At 46.2% G+C, this 23,966-nt stretch overlaps 1 protein-coding gene across 5 annotated transcripts in view; it reads left to right on the forward strand.

Annotated features, from left to right (window-relative positions):
- The window catches only part of LOC147707980 (amine sulfotransferase-like), a 357,336-nt gene that overhangs the window by 260,869 nt on the left and 72,501 nt on the right, over positions 1-23,966 (forward strand). For all 5 annotated transcript variants that reach the window (XM_086926799.1, XM_086926798.1, XM_086926796.1 and 2 more), the window contains exon 5: positions 6,467-6,561. In XM_086926799.1, coding sequence (XP_086782925.1) covers positions 6,467-6,561 — 95 coding nt within the window. The remainder of the gene's footprint in view (positions 1-6,466; positions 6,562-23,966) is intronic.

Consider the following 23,966-nt stretch of genomic DNA (forward strand, 5'->3'; position numbering starts at 1 on the left):
TGGCAGGGCGCTAGAGGCAGCCAGAGAATGTGGCCGACTCCCGAGGGACTGGCGACACGCTGAAATAGTGGTCTTCTGCAAACCAGGGAGGCCCCCTGACCAACCCGAGTCCTATAGGCCAATATCGTTATTGAATACCGAAGCGAAAATATTGGCGAAAGCGCTGGCCAATCGCCTTCTCCCATACATTACAGACCTTGTCCACCCGGACCAGGCCGGGTTCATGCCCCATAGAGCAACAAGACACAATATTAGATGCGCGCAGGTGGCGGTGGAGGCGGCCCGAGCGGCAGGGATTCCGGCGGCACTTCTACTGGCCGACATAGATAGGGCCTTCGACTCAGTAAGTTGGGTCTACCTCCGTGCACTTCTGTCCCGCCTGAACCTGCGTAAGTCAGTGCTGTGGGTACTGGGGGAGCGTCGTGGCCTGGGGTCCTGGGCGGCGGCATTGTAGGAAGCGACGAGAGGCCTTAAATATTTGGGAGTATTCCTGACAGACTTACGTGGGGTCTCCTGGACGCGCAGTGTTGTGCCCATATGGGAGCGTATTCGCTCAGACATGACTACATGGTCCCGCATGCCCCTGAATGTGTACGGCCGTTCGGCCATATTTAAAATGGTGGCCCTCCCGCGTCTCTTATACCAACTACAAAACCACCCATATCCCATTTCACCGCAGTGGTTCAAGCAAGTGAATTCGACACTCAGTCAGTTTCTTTGGGCCGGGGGAGTAGCGAGAGTAGCGCTCCGCACATGTTTCCTTTCCACGTATTGTGGCGGTATAGTAACGTCAGACAGCCTGTCCTATTACCAAGCTTCTCACCTATTGATACTGAACGAGTGGTGGTATGGGGACCGGGGTGATCCAGCCTATGCCCTGGAGAGGTACCTGATGGACCCTGACACGCCACATACTATACTTTATTCGGCTGTTAAGAGGAAGGGGCTCCCAGTGGTCACTCAAATAGTGTTTCATATATGGCGTGGAGTACTCCGCCGCATGGGGTGGTGGAATAGACTAACGAGGGAAACCCCATTGTGGCAGAATGGACTACTGCTGGCATTGACGTCCCTACAGGGGTTCCGTTGTTGGGACGAGATAGGCATTTCGGCCATAGGCCATGTTGTCAAGGGCACGACCCTTAAGTCGTTCCAGGAGATACGGGAGGAGTATGACATGCCCCAGACCCAGTTCTTTAGATATTTGCAGTTCCGCCATGCTATCACACCCGCCCTGAAAGGCCTGGACTCCTTGCCCGAGTTTAGCCCCCTGGAGGCTAAGGTATTCATGGGGAATTGGAAAGTAAAAAGATATCAACTATTTACCAAACACTAGTTACACATTGTTCATCTTCCCTAGACACTCTGCGGGCTAAATGGGAGAATGATCATGGGTGTATTTGAAGAGGAAGACTGGAGAGAGGCGCTGGAGGCTCCAAGAGGAGCGGCCATTGCGGTACGCCTGCGATTCATTCAATTCAAATATCTACATAGGGCCTATTACACCAGGGAATGACTGTGGAGGGCGGACATGATTGCGTCCCCTGATTGTTTGCGATGTGGCAGTGAGGTGGGCACCTTTATACATACAGTATGGTCGTGTGGCGGACTACGGAGGTTTTGGTAGGGAGTGTTGGACTGCCTGTCTGAGGTGTTGGGCTGGGAACTCCCCCGCACGCCACAATTGGGTCTCCTCCATGTACTGGAACAAGTGGGGGGAAATATCTAGAAACGACATTTGCTGTTGTTGGGCCTCACTGTGGCCAAGAGAGATGTGGCCCGAGCCTGGAAAGACCCCAGGGCCCCCCTAGTAGGAGTGTGGAAAAGGGGACTAGACCTTTATATGGGAGTGGAGCGCCCGATCTTCGAAGCCAGGGGCTGTCCCCGGAAACATTATAAGATTTGGAAGAGATGGGCAGATTATAGAGGACTGTGGCTGGAACCGCCAACACATGATTAACCTGAGGAAAGATATTTGGACACTGATCCAGGTTGATGAGGAATACACACTGAATGTTTCTTGACATGCTTTTTGTTTCTGGACTACCTAGTTGCTGTGCAGGGGGCGGGAGGGGGGCTTCGGGTGGGAGGAGTAGGGGGGAGAGGGGAGGGGGGACGTAGGGTGGTTATTTTTATTTAAACGGTTGTTTGAATTGCCTACAATGTGACTGTTACTTTAATGTTCACAGCTTCTCCGGTTCCCGGGCCGCTGTGCTTGTCATGCAACTTTTCAACAACACAATAAATTCTTGTTCTGAAAAAAAAAAACATACAAGTTTTAGGTATTTGTTATGTCATAGGCTGGCCCACCGGAAATATGCGGCAGGGGAAGTTAAAAATATTAGGCAGGTTAACTAAATTATGTGGCACGAAAAGGCAATTAATGCAGGACATTTTGTGATGATATTTATTTTGTCCTATTTACATGTCAACACTGTCTGGGCAAAGGTTTCATATCATTAGTACCAGTTTAACAGACAAATAAAGCAATAAGCAACAGAAAGGTGACTAATCAACCTTTGTGGAGGGCCTTCCAGTGCGAAGCAACATTAATTGCTGGGTTTTTAGTAGCATTTGGTCCATTTGAGCTAGAAACAATTTAGCTTGTTAAAATCTGCAGATTACGCTGGAGATGATGGATTTTGTGGCAAATGCGGCAAATCTATAAATATGCGGAAAAAAACTTGGCTGCAAAATTGCATAATTCCATTGACCCTGGTTACAGATATTTAGAATGTTTAAACACTAAGGTATCTTAACACTAGGATATTCTATAAACGCTATTATTAAAGCTGTCAAATGATGATGGAAACAAACGTTTTTTCAGTGGCTATCTAAATAATGTCATAGAGGATTCTGCTAGAACAGAAAGGGGTAATGAACTCCATATGTTTGCAGCAGTGAATGAAAAGGCAGAGTCCCCCCAAAAAAGCTTTCCTGTTCTGGGAATATTTAGCAAAAATAGATTATTAAATCTTAGATCACAAAAGAATTTGAGCCATTTATTGTTTTCAGCTGTTAAATCAGGAGACTGTTGATAAAATGTCTGATGGACAACTGCCCTAGCTTTGAAAGAAGTCCTTTGGCATACAGGGAGTCAGTGAAGCTGTCTCAGAATGGGGGATATGAATTGACATTTAGAAATGCAGCAAACTCGACACCTTCCAGTATTTTGAAACAGTTGAAGATAGTGTATGGATTGCAGCAGGATTGCCAGGAGCATGGCATTACTGTAGTCTATATGAGGCTGGATGATGGCATATACAACCATTACATGCTGCCATGCTACTCCCTGAGGCTCCTATATTGGTTACCAATGCCATAAATTTCACATTCAAGCTGCTTTGTATCACACACAAGGCAATATATAGCAAAGGACCACTTTGTATCAGGAAGAAAATCAGAAATACAACAACGTATCCTCCACTATAGACTGACTTCATGCCTCAAAATTCCAGCACACAAGAAAAAAAGTTGGATGGAACATCTTTCTCTGTCCATGCAGCTAAACTAAGGGATTTTTCACCCCCAAACATAAGATACACAGACAACAATCTTAGGTTCTGAAGATTAGTTAAAAGTTGGCTCTTCCCTACATAACCATGCTACTCACAACACAGCAACACAGCACTGTACAACAATAGTAGGATACATGACATTAAAACTATACATTCCTGAGATATGGCGAGTTACCAAAAATGGCTGGCTCACTTTAGAACAGCTCTAGCCTGCAATATGCTGCATTATGCTGCAGCCAAGGGTTATCACCTCCTGTCCCGGTTGTGCTGCCTGTCCCGGTTGTGCTGCCTGTCCCGGTTGTTCTGCCTGTCCTGGTGTGTAGCCTGTCCTGGTGTGCTGCCTGTCCCGGAGGTGTTGCAGTTGATAACAGAGGGGCCTCATGGCACTCCCTGATGGCCATAAGGTAGCAGCACAGACTCTGAGCCTCAGGAGGCCTATGCCAGTGGTGGTGGAGGTGGTTTTGCGGCCTGGAACAAGGTGAGACCGAGATTGCCACTGCTGCTGCCTTTGTCAGTTGGCCGCGGACTGGAGGGCCATTCTTCTGCAGCAGCGCCTAAGGAGAGCTAGCTGCTCCAGTTGCCAGTACACTCTTACCACTTGCTATAAAAGGACCTGTGATCGTTGGGGGGGTGGTCGATTCACAGAACTAATCTGAGAAAAAATCCTAAACTTACTACTTTTGGTATTCACAGAAGGCATTTAGTAGTAGTAAAGTTAAGACTCCTAACTTAACTACTACTAAACTTAGACAAAATCCTAATTGTACGACTTTCTGTATTCACAAAAGTCATTTAGTAGTAGTAAAGTTATGAGTCCTAACTTTACTACTACTAAATGCTAACTAGAACCCAAAAAGAAATCAAATATATTTCCCATATCATCATGAGCTTCCATGTTTACACCAGACTGGTGCTAAAACAAGGGAAAATATTAGACTGCATAAAACAGAAACTTAGAGCAATGGGGTTTCAATACATGCTACTATTGCTGGTGAAGATCACGGTGAGTCAGCAGCGCAAATCTTACTTCTTTGACTCGCTCTGGAGCAGATCTGACATTGGGTGAAGAAGCAGCCATCTTGGTCAGGGCTTTCAGTGGCAGAAAACTCTGATACCGGAACGGGGTGACCCATGACGCATAGTTGCCAACAGGTGTTTCTCTGTCATGGGGAGAAGTGAGGTAGGGGTAATAGAGCTCCATTTTCACACAATGTATCAGCCACTTATGGTGAGCAAGTGGACTCTGAGCGATCACAATACCTAAAATCCAGCGTAGGTGCCCTCAGTGGGGGCACCGACACACTCCCCACCCTTAGACTTGGATTTAAATGCTGTACTACGACCAAGGTAAAGCAGTGAAAGTAAGACCTGCTGAACTTCCTCAGACACTTGGCCTGGTCTTTACCCTGTCTTGGTCCCCTAGTGGTGGTCAGATTGGGAGTAGCCACAATTTCTTTCCCAACTGCCCAGGCTCTCTACTCCAAGCCTGAATTGGATCTGACCTTGGATATATATACTATGCCCACCCTTACTGTCAATTGGGGATTTCAATTTTTATGGCTAACCAGAAAATGGAGGCACTCTCATTGTGATCTGGTTGTGGGACATTATCCCTGGTTGTTCGACATTTTTCTGCTAGGCTCAAAGCCAGCCAATGAATGTGAAACAGTTTTGTTATGCGGTGATAGATTATCTTCCATGGCATGCCCCGGGTTGTCAAGCCGGAGGACCTCAAACCCCTTCTTTTTAGTAGTCACTCTGCCATTCTTGAAAAGCGTCACCTCTCATCGCCACCTGCGTACACTCCGTCGCGGAAGGATCACTTGAGATCTCTTCTCTCAGCCCCAGCCAACTGCAGACCAGTCGCACTATCGGGCCCTGTCCATCAGTGATGGGCCCAAATACCTCAGAAGCCAGGGAAAAACCAGGCCGCCGGCCCGCTGCTCCACGTGGCGAATGCACCCCTGCAGGTCAGTGTTGCAGCCACATCCTCGGGCTCGGACCCCACAAGGTGCCGGTAAGCTATATTCCCTGTTCCACCTCTGCTTCAGACCCTCGAGGATGTGGCGAACCTCATCAGGACAACACCTTCCTGCGGCTCAACTCCTCTCCGTTCCATCACCTCGGCGCTGATCTAGTAGACCGCCACCAGATCCCAGGGCCCCAGTCTGCCCTCTCGTCCGGTTAGTCACTAAGGAGTTGCACTCACACCCCCCCCCCGAGTGCAGCATGGGCAGGAGCACCAGCGGTGCCTCATCTGGGCGTTCTCGCTGCAGGGATCACTCTGCTTGCTCCCCAACACCGACGAGGTGTATTCAACACCCCCGGTGAGGCGCCGCCATTTTGGAGTCAGTCACCGTGCTGCCAGGCTGCCCGCGACGACTCCGGAGGGCATAGGAAGCCGCACTCCACCTGTGGAAACCTGCGGGATCAGTCTGCCCCCACATACACCGCTCCGGTCATCAGTATCCGCTTCTCACCACCAGCGCTCCGCCGCAGTCTGGCAAATCTTCCGGCGACGCCGGCCGCCATTTTGGAAGCTCAGGCCGTGGCGGCTCCGGGTGCAGGGGGAATATATCCTCCGCTCGGTTTACGGGGCACTGCGGCTCTCTTCACGGCAGTCCTCAGGTGCCCCAGCCCTTTCAATGCTCATTTCGGGGTTGGGCGCCTGAAATTAGTGCCAGGATAATTGCGGGAGAAGGGCCGCCGTGGAGGAGCTCCGGGACCCTCTGCTGCTCACATCGGCGCCCAAGCCACGCCTACATGTAAGTAGTCTTCTTAACAAAAATGTCAAATCTCTTCTCAATGAAAGAAATACAATACCTAGGCACAGGTGCAAAAATAAACAACGGATAATCTCGTCCGATCTGACATTGTGTCTGACTTTGTGTCTTGCTCATACTTACGTTTTGTGTTAATTCGGCTAACTCCTCTTTGTTTCCCAACAGTGCACTCTGGCTCCTGGTTTGACCATGTTAAAGGCTGGTACACTCACAAGGATGAGTATAATATACTTTTCCTCCAGTATGAAGACATGGTCAAGGTTAGTCATCTGAATAATAAGCTAATCTAAATAATTTAATACATGCATGCTACTGGTTCAAGTGTGATTTGTGCGTATGCTCATTGTGCATAATGCTTGCTGCACAACGTGATTAGGTTCTAATTACTTGTAAGTCATTCTAATTTTGAACAACAAAACACGAGGCACAACATGAACACTGTATCCAAACAATCTACCCAGGAGTTGATGAGGAGGACTGGATAGGTAGGTGTGTGCGAGTACCTGAGCAGCTCTCACAACACTCATCAGGGATTTTGTCCAAGGCAGGCCAACTGTTTCCCCATAGTGGCCTTGTCTTGAACTTCAGTAAAACTGGCTGCGCTAAATAGCAAAAATGTAAAAAGCATCACAGTTCAAAGAACCAAAGGGCTGAATAAAGTTTATACGAGCTCCTCAGATTATAAGAAGTGTAAACATGCACTAACTTTTTAATACTGAAAATTAGAGGGAAATAATACTGAGCTCAATTAATCAAAAAATGTTTGATCGTTTTCAGTACAAATCAGTGACATTGGCCAAAGCCTGTCTCATGAAAATTAGGGAAACAATGGGATTGTGAACATTTCTCTAGACGCATGAGTGGATGACTTTAGACAGGTGTTTGGGGTTTAGCCCAATGGCATTAGTTACTTTCATTGGATTTCTTGAGGCTCAGGGGCATATGTACAAGACCCTATCATCACCACAACGACACTTTTTACAACGTTGTGGTGGCATTAGGGGCTTTAACCTTATTTACATGGCAGCGTTAAGCCACTTAAAGTAGCTTAACGCTGCCTTGTAAATAAGGCCCCCTTTCCCGCTTGCTTAGCATGAAAGGGGTGGGCAGTGGGTATTGCGGTGGGCGTTGATTTTGATGCTGCCCCCTTTTTAAAAAGGCAGCGTAAATAGGAGGCAGCGGCAAAATTAAGACCAGGTCGAATCTGGTCTTAACTTGGGCGAAACAAGGAGAAATGCATTATTTATCATTTATGCTTTTTCCATGTGTGATGCCATGTGCAGCACACATGGAAAAAGCAAAATGCCTTGGAAGGGGGACTTTCCTGTACATAAACAATCTTTCCCCTGCACGCAGACACCCTTGCACTATGGTGCAAGGGTGCCTGCATTGGTGCTACACTACTAAGTGTAGCGCCAGCGCAGGGGGAAACTCAAGGCTGCCCCATATCCTTGTAAATATGGTGCAGCCTTGCGTTTCTGAAGTGGCGGAGTGTGGTGTTAAGCCATGATGGCTAACGCCTGACTCCACCACTTCCTTGAACATATCCCCTCAGTCTTTTATAGTAGCAGTCGAATCAGACTGTGTCCAACAAAGTCTGCATGGCAATTGGCAGACTCAGTCAGAGGTCCCAGTGAAGAGTTATGAGATATTAGAAGATGCTTTAAGTGACTTCAAAGGTACCTTTGGTGGCAAATTCAGGATGCATTGGATGGATTTCCATGGTTATTAGAAGAGGGTGAACTTTAAAAATTGGGCTGAAGGTGTTCCCGAATTTCTCTATGAGCTTTGGATCAATTTATTTGACCTTTCCTGCCTGAATCTGGAGGGATCACATTCTAAATGGTTAATCTTTAGTGAATGTCCAGGGAATTTTGGGGAAGTTCAGGTATGTTGTGGCAGGTTTAGACGTCATCGTAGAGATTCTTCGTAAATTCACATTTAAGTGTATGAGTCAAAGGGAGGAAATGGAGAAGGAGCCAAAAGAAGAGATTATGGCTGAATCGGTGTTTAGCAAGAGGAAAGAGTTCTCTGCATGTTATTAGATGAGAAAGCACTCTTTAGATTCATGTCACTTTTTGCCTCTCTTTTTGTGACTTTTTGTCAACATCTTTTTGAGTCGTCCGACTTCTGGTGCACAGGCATGTCATCTTGATGGACTGGCTTTAAGCCTTGTGGCTCCTGCCACAAGCTGATGTCGGTGACTGACCCTCATCTCTTGTGCCTATGCTGCTTGGAGCGCGACCACGACCCCAAGTCCATGCTCCAACTGCCAGGCCATGGGCCCTAAAGTCATTGCGTGAGCGGGCCCAAAAGCTTCTGAGGGCCCGGCAGTCGGCTCTGGGCCGCTCGAGGTACCACTTGAGAGGGAGATCGCGGGACCGGTTGCGGAACCGGTCGCGGAGCCATCACCACCACTCCTCGTCGAAGTCTTCATCTTTGGGTGAGTCAAAGCACACAAAGAAGGAGAAGAAGCATTGTCGCTCTATGCGTTGTCCCCATCCATCAGCCGACATGACGAGGGATGCGGAAGGTATTCGCCCGGCTCCGCCCGCGGAGCTTGTTCGTTCGGCTCCGAGCCTACCTCCCTTTCTGGGAGCAGGAGCAATCCCTGTCCAACTTTGTAGCTTTTAAGAATCCCTCCACTCCATCTTTGGGCAGCCTGACTCCACCAGTGCGTCTTTGGCCCCAGAGACTCGGCTGGGGGTTCTAGGCCTTCGATGCAGGCGGCATCGGCTCCTGGGCAGCAGGGCCCCCGCGGATCCAGGCCTGAATCTCGGTTGACAAAGTTCAACCTTACGGCTACTCCTCAAGCGCTGAATCCATTGGCGACGCCTTCACCCCCTCCGATGACGGTTGTGTCCCCAACCGACGTCGACCCCAGCCTCCCCTTGAGGTAGACACAGAGCAGGACCGGGCTCGACCAACGTCGGGACCTGTGCCGACCGGTATTTATGTACCCCTGTTCTCCTCTGATGTTCCCTATCGCCCTGAGCGGCTACCAGAGAAGGGTGAGGAGGACTGGGAGGAGTCTGTTGACCCTTTGGCAGACCAGTTAGAAGAACCAGACTGGAGAGAGGAGTTGGGTGATGCCAGTAGTCTGGACACCTCTCCAGACCTTGGCATGCTATATCCCCCTACCATGGCTGCAGAGGAAGGTGCATCATATGCAGTGTTGTTGTGCAGGGTAGGTTAGGCCGTAAACCATGAGCTTCCTAAGGTGGCTGTCAGGACTAACCTCCCGACAGAGGTGCTTCAACCCCCAGGAGCCTTTTTGGAGCCCCTTTTGCCGTTAAATTAGGTCCTCATGGACATCCTTTTGTCCACTTGGTCCAAGCCCAACACTGGGGCTCCTGTGGATAGGATGAGTGCCCGACACCACCGCCCGGCCCCAGGTGACTCTATTTTCCTCTCCCAACACCCCACCCCTGAGAGCTTGGTGGTCCAAGCCTCGACTTCCTAAGGGCACATTCCCTACCGCTCCACCTGATTGGGAATCCAAGAAGCTGGTCCATCTTGGGAAGAAAATGTTTTCTTTCTCCAGCTTAGGACTGAAGTAGGTGAACACTGCATGTCTCTTGGGCCGTTACTCCCATTCTGTGTGGGACACGGTCGCACAGGTGCTGCCACAGTGCCCAGAGTAGGCCCAGGCTGTGCTCTCCCATGCATTTGCGAAGGGAGAGACGCAGCGAAGTTCACCATATGATGTGGACTGGACACCGCCGACTCGCTGGGCAGGCTGATTTCAACGTGAGTAGCCCTGAGACGCTACATCTGGCTGAGGTCCACTGGCTTTTTGGGTGATGTCCAAGCTACACTTTTGGACATGCCCTTTGATGGCCGAAGCTTGTTTGACGACAAAGCTGACAACGCGCGTGAGCGCCTTAAGGACTCCAGGGCTAAGGCCAGGTCCTTGGGCCTCGCTTCTACCTCTTGCCCTGCGCAGTCTGCTTTTCCCCCTTTCGTGGCTAAGGAAGGGATGCCCAGCCACGTTCTATCCCAGAGCCACAGGCCTGCACAAGCTGTCTAGCCTCTTCATGGCCGGGGACGTGGGACCCACCATTGTGTGTCTGGGGGCCAGCGGGCGGGCCAGTCCACCAGCGCCCTTTTTGCAGCAGCCTCCAAGCCCTCCTAGTCCAACCTTTCAGGGCCACCTGTCGCCAGTGGGCGGCAGGATTCACCATCACCTCCCCCACTGGTTCAACATCACGTTGAACAGGTGGGTTTTGCACATAGCCCAAAGGGGCTACTCCCTCCCCTTCCAGACTACCCCTCCATCCATGCCACCTCAATTCCATAGCATGTCAGAGGATCTTTTTGGCCCTTCTCGACCTGGAAGTTACGGCTCTCTTGGCCAAGGGATCCATCTAACGAGTTCCTCCCCCAGAAGTAGGTTGTGGTTGTTATTCCCACTACTTTCTGGTGTCAAGAAGGACAAAGGCCTGCGCCCTATCTTGGATCTCAGGAACATCAACAGCTTCCTCAGGAAGGAGAAGTTCAAAATGTTGACATTGTATCAGGTCCTGTCTGCCCTCGACCCTGGAGACTGGATGGTAGCATTGGACTTGCAGGACGCTTATTTTCACATCCCGTCCAGCCAGCCCACCGGCGTTACCTATGGTTTATGGTAGACCATGAGCACTTCAGCTTTGGCCTTACCAGCACCCCTCTGGTGTTCAAAAAGGGGATGACGGTGTTCGCAGCTCATCCGCGTAGATCAGGGGTTCCAGTCTTCCCCTATCTCGATGACTGGCTGTTGAACGCAGGCTCGCACCAGGCTGTCGTCTCCCACCTCCAGACTACAGCGACCTCCTGCATTCGCTGGGGTTCACCATCACTGTGCAGAACTCACACCTGATTTCATCTCGGAATCTCCTTTTCATTGGAGCTGTTCTGGGCGCAGTTTCGGGCTTATCCTCCCGAGCAGAGAGTCCAGGATATTTGGACTATGATTCTGATCTTTTCAGCCTCTATCCCGGGTTTCGGTCAGACTGACGCCGAGGCTACTGGGCCTCTTGGCTAGTCGACTATGCCAGGTGGCGTATGCAGGCTCTGCAGTGGGGCCTGAAGTTCCAGTGGGCACAGCTTCAGGGGAATCTTTCTGATTGCGTCCAGATCTTGGAGGGCACTGTACACCATTTGCAGTGGTGGCTAAAGAACCATGATTTGGTCAATGGCAGGTCCCTCTCCCTTCCCAACGAGAGTTCACAGTGATGACAGATGCATCACTTCTGGTGTGGAGCAGCCACATGGGGGAGGCAGAGATCAGAGGCCTCTGGTCTCCGGATGAGTCTGGGTTTCACATCAACCTTCTGGCGCTTCGAGCGATCCATCTTGCACTGAAGGCATTCCTTCCTTCTGTCAAAGGGAGAGCAGTACAGGTATTCAAGGAAAACACCACTGCTGTGTGGTACCTCAACAAACAGACCGGGTGGGGCCGTGGGCCGTATGTCAGGAGGCACTTCATCTCTGGAGGAGGCTGGAACATCAGGGCATGCCCCTGGTGGTTCAACACCTGGCAGTTTCTCAGAATGTCAGCGGTGGGGAGAGCCTTGGTTAGATCTATTCGCCACCGAAGAGAACGAGCAATGTCAACAGTTCTGCGGGTTGGAATTTCCAAGACGGTACTCGCTAGGCGGAGCTTTGTGTTGCGAGCAGAGCTGCGGTCTTCTATATGCATTTCCGCCTATACCACCTTTTTTGTTGCCATAAACCCAGCTGTACGGACATTGCCCAAGATGCTGATGGTTTACAAGATATCAGGGCGTGTGTATATGATTATAAACCTGGGGTGTGGCCACTAAAGACAAAGATAACTGTCTGTGTTATCTCTCGTGTTTTTGGTTTATTGATTCTAATTGTTACTTATGTGATAAACTGGTTTTTTTTTTAATTTGGAACAATTTGTGATTATTTTTTAATATAAATGAATTTTAATCAAGTCTTTCCCTATTTTGTTAACTAATTATAATAAATGAACTTAGTTAATTGCAAACACTATCGACCTTGAATGAGTATTTGTGCCAATATACTGTATCCACCAGGTTGGCAGTGAGCTTTATGAATGATTGTGGTACGTATGCAGTTGGGTTGGTTACGTGTGATCTGGTGTATATAAAAGTTTTCAAAAAAATCCCAGAGGACGTTTTCTTTTTCATTTTCAGCTTAACCCTAGTCCTTTGGGAGGCCAAAGGTTCCTCTATTTTCTTGAAATAATTGGCTCTGCATTGGGACCTGAAGTTCCAATGGGCACAGCTTCAGGGGAATCTTTCTGATTGCATCCAGATCTTGGAGGGCACTGCACACCATTTGCAGGGGTGGCTAACGAACCAGGATTGGGTCAATGACAGTCCCGCTCCCTTCCCCAACCAGAGTTCACAGTGCTGACAGATGCATCACTTCTGGGGTGGGGCAGCCACATGGGGGAGGCAGAGATCAGAGGCCTCTGTTCTCCGGCAGAGTCTGGGCTCCACATCAACCTTTTGGAGCTTTGGACGATCCGTCTTGCACTGAAGGCATTCCTTCCTTCTGTTAATGGGAGAATAGTGCAGGTGTTCATGGACAACACCACCACCAAGTGGTACTGCAACAAACAGGGCGGGTGGGGTTGTGGACCCTATGTCAGGAGGCACTTCATCTCTGGAAGTGGCTGGAACACCAGGGCATGTCCCTGGTGGTTCAACACCTGGCAGGTTCTTTGAACGCCAGCGGTGGGGAGAGTCTTGGTTAGATCTATTCGCCACTGAAGAGAACGTGCAATGTCAACAGGTTGCGTGTTGGAATTTCCAAGTAGGCACTCGCTTGGCGACGCTTTGGAGCTGCGGTCTTCTATATGCCTTTCCGCCTATACCACTTCTGCCCAGAGTGCTGCGTGACCGGGCCCAAGTCATTCTTGTGGCCACGGACTGGGCACAAAGAGTCTGGTGTCCCGAGCTCTTGCACATGGCCATCAATCCTCTGCTCAGACTGCCCCTTCGGACGTATCTTCAGTCGCAGCAGCAGGGGACGGTCCTCCACCCAAACCTGTCCAGCCTCCACCTGCGTGGAGATTAAGCGCCATCAGTTGACAGCTTTCGACCTTCCTCCCAAAGTCTGTAACGTTATTTTGGCAGCCAGGCTGTAATAATCTAGTCTCCTTCTTCTATGTCTATGCTTTATCAGAACATTACTTGGTCATGTCCATTCCTATGGGTACAGAATGTTTAGCTTTGAATACTGTCCTTGGACTGCCTGTTTGTCAGTTCCTGGGAGCTCTTGTGACTAATGGCTAATAAATAACATCTGTCCTACCATTTGTGGTTGTGTGGGCTCACTTCAAATTGGCGACGAGGTCTGGTCATTAGTCACCCAACCCACGTGTGTTTAAACTTATCTTCTGTCGAATTGGAAGAAAATTTGATTAATATTCAACTCCTACGCTGATGGGATCAAGGATCTCAGCGTGTATCAAAACCTCTGTTTTATTTTTACGCTAATGGGATCAAAGATCTTAGCGTTTATCAAAAGCTGTGACCGTGACACAGTTAAACAGTGAAGGTTTGGATGTTTTAACTTCAATTCTGCTCCTCTTATAAGGAAAAGATTCGGACTATCATCTTTGAATATAATACTTGGAAATATCAAAATAAACTGTGAGTAATCCTACTTTTTCCTACGCTGCAGTCTACAACAGCATTATTACAGATGTAAATTGCCTTTTAAACCATAATTTTCCTGCTTTCATTGGAGTATTGCTGCTCTAGAAAAGATTCATTGAAGCTTTGCTGATGCAGAACAGATTTGTAATACGCAGTTTATCAGCAAATAAACACAACAAATGACATCTTTAAAGACAACTGTGAGTAATCCTCTAATGTACTGTTTTGAAAAGGCAGAAGTCTGACAGTAAAGTTGTTTATCAATAAATACAGAAATTATTCTGCCGAACATGGAATAACTGTATTCATGCCTTTAAAAAAAAATAATACTGAGTTATATTGACTGCGCGAGGTTAAAATAGTACTTTTACCGCGTCTTGGTCAGTTAAGCTGTTGTCTCATCTTGGGCTGCCCAAAGTTTTTTTCTGTCACTGGAGATCTGCTTGTTCCTCTGGCTTTCAACAACTGATGACGTCGTGGAATGCTGCACAGGTATTGGCGATTGTTCTTGCGTGAGTCAAGCCTTACCGGAAGAACAGTGAATAGAGGACGTGATTAAACAACGTCACACATTCTTTTGTGTTTTCGTTGCCTGGTTACAATAATCTGTTTAGTTTTCACCCGTGTGTAAACTATATCGCAAATCATCGGCTGTGTCAAGTCTCCTGCCTTCGTATGCTGTCGTGCCTTCATGAGTTGATTTGCCTTCGTGAGCAAACACTTCAGAAAGAATTTTAACACCTTGAACAGTTAACTCATCACCAACCTTTGCAAAAGGATGAAATTCTTTTTCCAGTAACTTCTCTTTAGGCCAACCAGTGATAATGTAATGTTTGACTCTCTTCAAAACATTATCTTGCTCCATAGCAGCAAACCATTCATTCTCAGAAAAACAACCAACTAAACACGCATCCACAGCAGCAATCAAGCAATGTTCATCTATGTTTTCTTTGAAATCGTGTTTAGACATAGGTACTGGGAATCTTGACAAGAAATCTGCATGAGTATTTTTCCCACCTGGTATATGTGCAACATGAAAGCTATACTGTAAAAGTTTACTACTAAGTCTTGCTATCCGCGGTGTATGATCTTTCACAACCTTTCCTTGCAGAATGGGGATCAATGGTTTGTGATCAGTGAGCAGATTGAAATTCCTACCCCACAAAAAACATTTAAACCTTTCAATTGCCCAACAACAAGCCAAAAGTTCACGCTCAATTACTGACTAGTTCTTTTCACTAGGTCTCAAAGCCCGTGACGCAAAGCCAACAGTAGATTCTTTACCATCTTTCACTTGTGAAATCATACCACCTAATCCATACAAACTGGCATCAACTGACACAGTGCATTTTATGTTAGGGTCAAATGGTGTTAAAATATTACATGATCCTAATTTTGTTTTTAAATTCTTGAATTCCCTTTCACAGATGTCATCCCAATTGAAAATTGCCCTTTTTTTTAGCAAATCTCTCATATGTGCAGTCTTCATAGAGAAGCTGGGAATACATTTTGAATAAAACTCGCACATTCCCAGAAACGAGGAAACCATCTCTTTTGTAGTCGGACAAGGAGCATCTACAATTGCTTGTATCAGACCCTCCCTTGGTACTATATCTGCTCCTGAAATCTGATGTCCTAAATATTCAATCGACTGCACACCAAAAATGCATTTAAGCTTATTTGCCACAGTACCATTCTGCTCAAGTCTTTCCAACACTTTAGACACATTAGAATCATGTTGAATTTTAGATTTTCCAGCTACTAGGATGTCATCCTGGTAGACCACAGTTTCCATGACACCTTGCAAAACTTTCTCCATAACCCGTTGAAAGACTGAAGCTGCACTAGCTAGGCCAAATGGCATTCTCTTAAATTGAAATGTTCCACTAGGAGAAACAAAAGCTGTGATGTGTTTACAAGAGGGATCTAATTGCACCTGGTGATAAGCCGAAGCTAAATCAATTTTCGAAAAATATCTAGACCCCGCAAACTTGGAAAGAATGTCATCTATGCGGGGCAAATCTATCCAAATTTCACTATTGACACTGCGAAGATCAATACAGACTCTCAAACTACCATTGGGTTTGCGTCTGACAACCAAGGGAGATAACCAAAGAGAAGACTCAATGGGTTCAATTGCTCCGGATTCACACATCTTTCTGAGCTCATTAGCCAAATCATCCCTGACACTATGAGGTACCGTCCGTAACTTATGTTTGATAGGGATAGCACCTTCTTTTAACCTTATTAAATGTTTAAAACCTGAAATGCATCCTAAACCATCCCCAAATACCTTTGGGAACCTATCAAACCATGAAGTACAAGTATCCTCTAACTCACAATCCTCAACCACAGAAACTTGATCTTTCGTACCAGGTCTAAGTTGCATTTTGAACAGGCCTTGATGGTACCAACCAAGAATATTAAGTCCACTTTTAGCTACATAGACTTTACCTTCAATAGTTCTTTGTCTAAAAACTATGGTAGCTTCAAAGAAACCTGACAATTCTATTCGCCTACCCTCATAAGAGAGTGGTCTCCTGTCAGGTGGGAAAAGTGACCTTTCTTTCCATGTCTTTTCAAATAACTCATCAGTTATCATCATTATACGTGCCCCTGAATCAACCAAAAGATCTAAAGGTTTATTGTCTACCAAAACTTCAAGAATAGGATCTACACAATCTTCCGTTTCATCCTTCACAACCACTACCAAATCTGATAATGAGCTCACCACTTCCCCATCACTTTCATCTTCCTGTGTTTTTCCTCTATAAACTGTATTCTTTTGTGTTACAAACTTTTGCAAAATGTCCTTGTTTACCACACTTATGGCAAGATGCATTCTTGGCTGGACACATTTTTGCATTAGGAAAATGTTCAGCAAACCCACACTTTGTACATACATTCCTTTGTTTGACTTTACTTTGAAAAGGTTTAATACCTTTTGAATCAGAATTCCCTTTATATTCTACTTTAAACGGCACTCTTGCTTGAGTTTTAATGTTTTTCTGAGTAGCTGACTCTTTTGCAACATTGGCTAAAGAATCCTTTTCAGGTTTCAATTCTTTTTTAGCTTTTTGTGAAAGTTCAATACTTTTGACAATAGATATAGTCTCATCCAATGATGGATTTTTAAGCGTTAATAACTTCTCTTGAACTTTCCCACAATTAGTATGAACAACAATCTGATCCCTTATTAACTGTTCAGTAAATTGTTCAAACTCACACTCGGACACTAGAATTCTTAAAGCTGCAACATAAGCTAATATGCTTTTACTTTCCTCTTGTTTTCTAGTAAAAAACGTATGTCTTGCGACAATCAAACTACTTTCAACATTGAATTGTTTCTGTAAACTACTAACTATCTTATGATACTCATCTAATTCTTCCCCATTCTCACCTAACTGTGTTGCAGGTAAATGTTCTAACACTGCTTGCCCTTCGAAACCAAGATTATGTTCAAGAATAAAACATGGATTTGTTGTTTTAGAATGCTATGTAGTTTTCTAATGTAATTTATGAATGCTTATGCTCTTTAGTTTCTGGATGTAATTAGTTTTTATTGAAACTTTGTAATGCATATGCTATTTGATTCTTCTTCTTTTCCTGATGCTGTTTATTCTTATATCCTCTATCCTTTGTCTGTATTTTCTTCTATTTGTTTTTCATTCATCTTTTAATTTGTAGGTTATGATTTTTGTGAAAGAAGGGAAATGTTGTAATAATCTAGTCTCCTTCTTCTATGTCTATGCTTTATCAGAACATTACTTGGTCATGTCCATTCCTATGGATACAGAATGTTTAGCTTTGAATACTGTCCTTGGACTGCCTGTTTGTCAGTTCCTGGGAGCTCTTGTGACTGATGGCTAATAAATACCATCTGTCCTACCATTTGTGGTTGTGTGGGCTCACTTCACAGGCGTCCCTCCACCAAAACAGTATACACCTGCAGATGGAACAAATTTGTGGCATGGTGCGCACCAAAGGCTGTGGATCCCCTTTCTGCCCCCCTTTCAGAGGTTCTCCTCTTCATTCTTTCTTTGGTCCAGCTCTGGGCACTCTAAAAGGCTATCTTTCAGCCATTTCGGCTTTTCTTCAGCTTCCTGAACAGCCTTCTCTTTACCAGTCCCCTATTTTAAATGTTTTCCTTAAGGGCATTACTCACTTGTTTCCTCCCATTCCTTTTATAATGCCCCAGTGGGACTTGAAACTGTTCTCTCAGACTTTTGACACTCAAAACTGCCTTTTTGGGTGCCATCACCCTTGCTCGCAGGGCGATTGAAATTCAGGCTCTTTCTTCCATACCTCCTTCCCTGGCTGTTCGTCGGGACAAAGCTGCCCTTAGCACAAGGCCTTATTTCCTTCCCAAAGTGGTTACCTCTTTCCACATAGGACAGAACATCACCTTGCCCACCTTCTTCCCACCCCCGCATACTTCTAAAGAGCAGGAGAGGCTCCACTGTCTGGATCCAAAACGTGCGCTTTCATTTTCTCTCGATCGCACAAAGCAATTCCGGGTGGATGACCAACTCTTAGTTGGCTATGTGGGCGCCAAGAAAGGTAGAGACGTTCAAAAGTAGACCATTTCTCGATGGATCGTTCTTTGCATCAAAATCTGTTATTCCTTGGTGAAGAAAGAACCTCCAGTGGGGCTGCGCGCCCATTCCACCAGGGCTACGGCAGCCACTACTGCTTTGGGACGTGGAGTCCTTTTTCATTGCATCTGCCAGGCAGCCACGTGGGCTTCATTGTACACATTCACCAAACATTACTTTCTGGAAAGCCAGGCCCAGAGAGACAGCTTGTTTGGCCGTTCAGTTCTCCAGGACTTTCTGGTGTGAACTTAGTTTGCAGACGCATCTCTGGGGTTGGTATTGCTGGGGTATCTATTCTAAGGTGAGGAATCCATAACCATCTCTTTCAGATCAACAAGTTACTTACCTTCGGTAACAATATATGTGTAAACGACATATATTAGATATGGATTCCTCACCACCCCACCCATCCTCCCCATTCTGCAAACTGACTTCTAGAGTAAGGGACACGCTTTCAGGACCCTAGTTTTTGTGTACCAGTAGTCAGTGTCTTGCATGGCTCTGTGCTTCTGGTGTGGAATGTCGTGTAATGAACTGATGTCAGCATTCAGGGGCGGCGTCTAAGTAGATACTGCTACATCATTCCGGCGATCATAACACCAACGACGAACGTGGAGTCGACCAACGCAACCTACCGATGCGCAGGGGTACTGCTGAAGAAAAAATTCCCTGGATCCAGTCTGATGCCTGGGGGTAATTCTTAGGTGAGGACTCCATATCTAATATATGTCTCTTACAGATATATCATTACTGAAGGTAAGTAACTTGTTCATCAAGTACATGCTGATTTCGACCAGAGGAGTGTTGTTTGCCCTAAACAGAGGTATACCTTTTCTTAAACAAACAGATTGTTTTGTTGTAGCTCAAGCGGTTATTTCAGTGAATTAGTGAAATGACCTTTTCATCAAACAACCATATAACTCCAGTGCAGATGGGGCATCATATTACCCTTGAATACAAGAATTTGGTTCACCATTGCCTGCCTCCTTTTTAAAGCCCTCTGACATCAGGAACGATTATATTCAGACAGACAAAGGGGCATATTTACAAGCCCCTATCTCTATCACAGCGTCACTTTTCTAGACGTTGTGGTGATGATAGGGGCTTTGCCTTATTCACAAGGCGGCGTTAAGCCATTGGCATGTGGCTTAAGGCTGCCTTGTAAAGGCACCATTTCAAACTATACTTAGTGTGAAAGGGGCGGGCGATGGGTGTTGTGGTGGGCGTTCCACCGCAACACCCATTGATTTTGATGCTGCCCAATATTTCCACGGTTGGCGCAAATATGGGGCAGCGCCAAAATTAAGACCAGAGAAAACCTTGTCTTTGCCTGGCACGACGAAGAAAAATTATTAATTTTGCCTCGTTTTTACTGTTTCCATGTGTGCTGCGTTGTACAACACACATATTAACAGCAAAACACAATTGATTTGTTATTGTTTATGTGCAGGAAGGTGTCCCTTCCTGCACATAAACAATCATTAAAAAAAATCCTTTTTGCAACTATTATGTGTGCTGCCGTAATCAGTACAAATAGAGCACACTATTGTACAGTGGAGTGGTATAGAGTGTTGTATTGTATGGATGGAGGGCCACAGAATGTCGTCGAGTGGAGTGAAGTGGAATGGTGGACAGTGGAGGAGAGTGGAGTGGTATTTCATAGAGTGGGGTGGAGTAAAGTGGGGTGTACTGGCATAGAGGGTGTTGTGTAGTGTATCCTAGAACGGAGTAGAGTAGCGTACAGTGGAGCAGGGTGTCAATCAGTGTCATAAATTGGAGTAGTCTGTTGTACAGAGGAATATAGTAGTATAGAGTGTAGTAGAGTGTAGTACAGTGGCATAGAGTGTAGCTGACTGTTATAGATTGGAGTTGAATACAGTAGAGTAGAGTGTCGGAGAGTGGATTAGTTAGAGTAGAGTGTCTTAGAGTGGGCAAAACTGTTGTAGAGTGGAGTGGCATACAGTGGAGTACAGTGGAATAGAGTGAAGTAGTGTTTCATAAAGTAGAGTGTAGTAAAGTGGGGTGTAGTGGCATAGAGGGAATTGCATAGTCTGTCGCAGAGTGGAGAAGAGTGGCGTGCAGTGGAGAATGTTGCTGTACAGTGTCATTGAGTGAAGTAGTGTGTTGTACAGAGGGGTTAAGGTTCATAGAGAGTTTTAGAGTGTAGTACAGTGGCATAGTGTGTAGCAGAGTTATTTAGAGTGGCATTGAGTACAGTGGAATACAGTAAAGTGTAGTATAGTTGATCGGTTAGAGTGGCATGCCATAGTGTGGGGTGAACTGTCATAGAGTGGAATCGAGTGGAGTGGCCCATCGTAGAGTGGAGTTCATTTTTGTATAGTACAGTGCTGTGATGTGCTGTGGAGTATAGTGCAGTGGCATAGGATAGAGTGTAGCAAATTGTCACAGAGTTGAAAGGAGAGGAGTGGAGTGGTGCGTAATGCTGATGAGTGGGGTGGCATGGTGTGTCATTGAGTGTTGGAAACTCTTGTACAGTGCAGTACAGTTGAGTGGCATAGAGAGCAAACTCGTTAACTACAGGAGAAGCTCCTCCTCCTGACAAGGAGTCCAAGTTAATAGATGCCTCTGGCAAAAGAGTAGCATCCCAAGCGGCAAACAGCTGGCGCATAGCTAATACACAAGCGCTACTTGCACGTTATGATAGAGCTCATTATGATGAGTTAGAAAAACTCATTACATATCTCCCTAAGGAACATCAAAAAAGGGCAGATCAGCTCATACAAGAAGGGAAGATAATAACTAACACTTCCATTAAGTGCGCCTTAGACGCAGCATACAATGCAGCAAGATCCATGAACACCAGTATCATGTTAAGAAGACATGCATGGCTCAGAGTCTCAGGGTTCAAACAAGAGGTACAAACATCCTTATTGAACCAGCCTTTTGATGAGAAAACACTTTTCGGCTCAGGTACAGATGAGACGTTAGAAAAGATGAAAAAGGACACAGAAACGGCTAAGTCAATGGGAGCATTGCAACAGCCAACTCAAAGGGGTTCCTTTCGTAGGTCCACCTATAGAGGCGGATCAAAGAATACAGGCTCAAGCCAGCAATCTACCTCTTTTACACCAACATCACCCAGAGGTAATTCTAGAGGCAGTTACAGAGGTAACAACAACAAAGGTAGAGGTCGCAGAAATAACAACAACTGCAACTCCCCTACCCCAAAACAGTGACTTCATACAGCTCCCCCCAGACCATATAACACCGGTTGGGGGACGTCTATCACAGTTCCTACCTGTCTGGGAAAACATCACATCAGACAGGTGGGTGAGACAAATTATCCAACATGGTTATTGCCTAGAACTCACAGCTACCCCACCAAACATCCCCCCCAAACAGCGTCCAATGAGTCAAGATCATCTAACATTGTTAAAGCAGGAAGTACTATCACTGCTACAAAAGGATGCCATAGAGAAGGTTCCACAACATCAACAGGGAACAGGGGTATACTCTCTATACTTCCTAATTCCCAAAAAAGACGGGTCTCTAAGGCCAATACTAGACCTCAGACCTCTCAATGCATACATAAATTCGGAACCTTTCCACATGGTCACGCTCCAACAAGTACTTCCTTTACTGAAGAAAGAGGACTTTCTTTCTACACTGGATCTAAAAGACGCATACTTTCATATCCCAATTCACAAAGCCCACAGGAAATACCTCAGGTTTGTTGTAGAAGGACAACATTATCAGTTCAAAGTCCTTCCGTTTGGGGTCACAACAGCACCAAGGGTGTTCACAAAATGCCTAGCAGTGGTTGCAGCTCACCTAAGAAGACAACAAATTCATGTCTTCCCTTACTTGGACGACTGGCTAATAAAGGCCAAATCACAAAAAGGATGTCTTCAAAAAACACAAAAAACCATTCAGTTGCTGCACCAGCTAGGGTTTACGGTGAACTACACAAAATCCCACCTGCAACCAAACAAAGTTCAACAATATCTAGGGGCTACTATAGACACAGAAAAAGCCAGAGTATATCCCAATCCAGTCAAGATTCAAACAATGCTCACATTGATTCAAAGATTTCAACCACAACACTCACTAACAGCTCGAGTGTTCATGCAGCTATTAGGGATGATGTCCTCTTGCATACTGCTAATACCTTATGCCAGACTACAGATGTGTCCGCTGCAAGAATGTCTAGCAACACAGTGGAATCAGGCTCAAGGTCAGATTACAGATCTGGTGTTAGTAGACGACCGCACACACATCGCTCAGTGAAGTGGTGGAACACAACAAACATTTCCAAGGGGCGGTCGTTCCTAGAACCAATTCCACAAGTGATACTAACAGCGGATGCATCGCTCACCGGATGGGGAGCGAATATGGAGAAATATACAGTGCAGGGAAGATGTAGTGTACAACAAAAAACAGACTGCACATCAATCATCTAGAACTACTAGCAGTGTTTCTAGCATTAAAAGCTTTTCAATTGCAGATTCTCAACAAAGCAGTCCTGATCAGAACAGACAACATTATTATATTCAAAAACAGGGGGGGAAACACTCTCTCCAACTATCCAGACTAGCGCAGGAGATTTGGAGATGGGCCATTCCTCAAAACATCTATCTGTTAGCCGAACACCTACCAGGAGTTCAAAATCAGATAGCAGACATCTTAAGCTGAGAGTCAGAACAAATACACGAATGGGAACTGCACGACCAAATACTGCAGCCATTCTTCCAAAGATGGGGACTACCAGAGATAGATCTCTTTGCCACTCATCAGAACGCAAAATGCCAAAGCTTCGCATCCAGGTACCCACACCACCTGTCGCAGGGCAATGCGTTATGGATAAATTGGTCCAACAAATTTGCATACGCTTTTCCCTCTCTCCCACTAATTCCATTAGTGGTTCGAAAACTGCAACAACATTCAATGACAATGATACTAGTAGCACCCACGTGGGCACGACAGCCGTGGTTCACCACGCTCCTGCAACTCTCACAGGTGCCACATCAAAAGTTAAGAATATTACCCATGCACCTTACACAGAACCATGGAGAAATAATGCACCCAGATCCCAAACAATTGAACCTAGCGATCTGGCTCCTGAGGTCATAGAATTTGGATACTTACATTTACCTCCAAACTGTATGGAAATCATTAAGCAAGCAAGACGTCCTACCACCAGAGCATGCTATGCAGCAAAATGGAAAAGGTTTGCTGTATACTGTAACAGTAACAACATCAACCCTCTGGACGCATCCACAAAAGATAATATTTGCTACTTACTACACTTACAGCAATGTAACCTTGCTTACACCTCCATTAGAGTACATCTTGCAGCTATAGAAGCGTACCTGCAAAACAGGCAACATCTATCCCTGTTTAGAGTGCCAGCAATAAAAGCCTTCTTGGAAGGCCTCAAAAGAGTCATTCCACCAAGACTACCGCCTTCCCCGG

Source organism: Lissotriton vulgaris, chromosome 6 (genome assembly GCF_964263255.1).
Source record: "Lissotriton vulgaris chromosome 6, aLisVul1.2, whole genome shotgun sequence".
In the NCBI taxonomy this organism is placed as follows: domain Eukaryota; kingdom Metazoa; phylum Chordata; class Amphibia; order Caudata; family Salamandridae; genus Lissotriton; species Lissotriton vulgaris.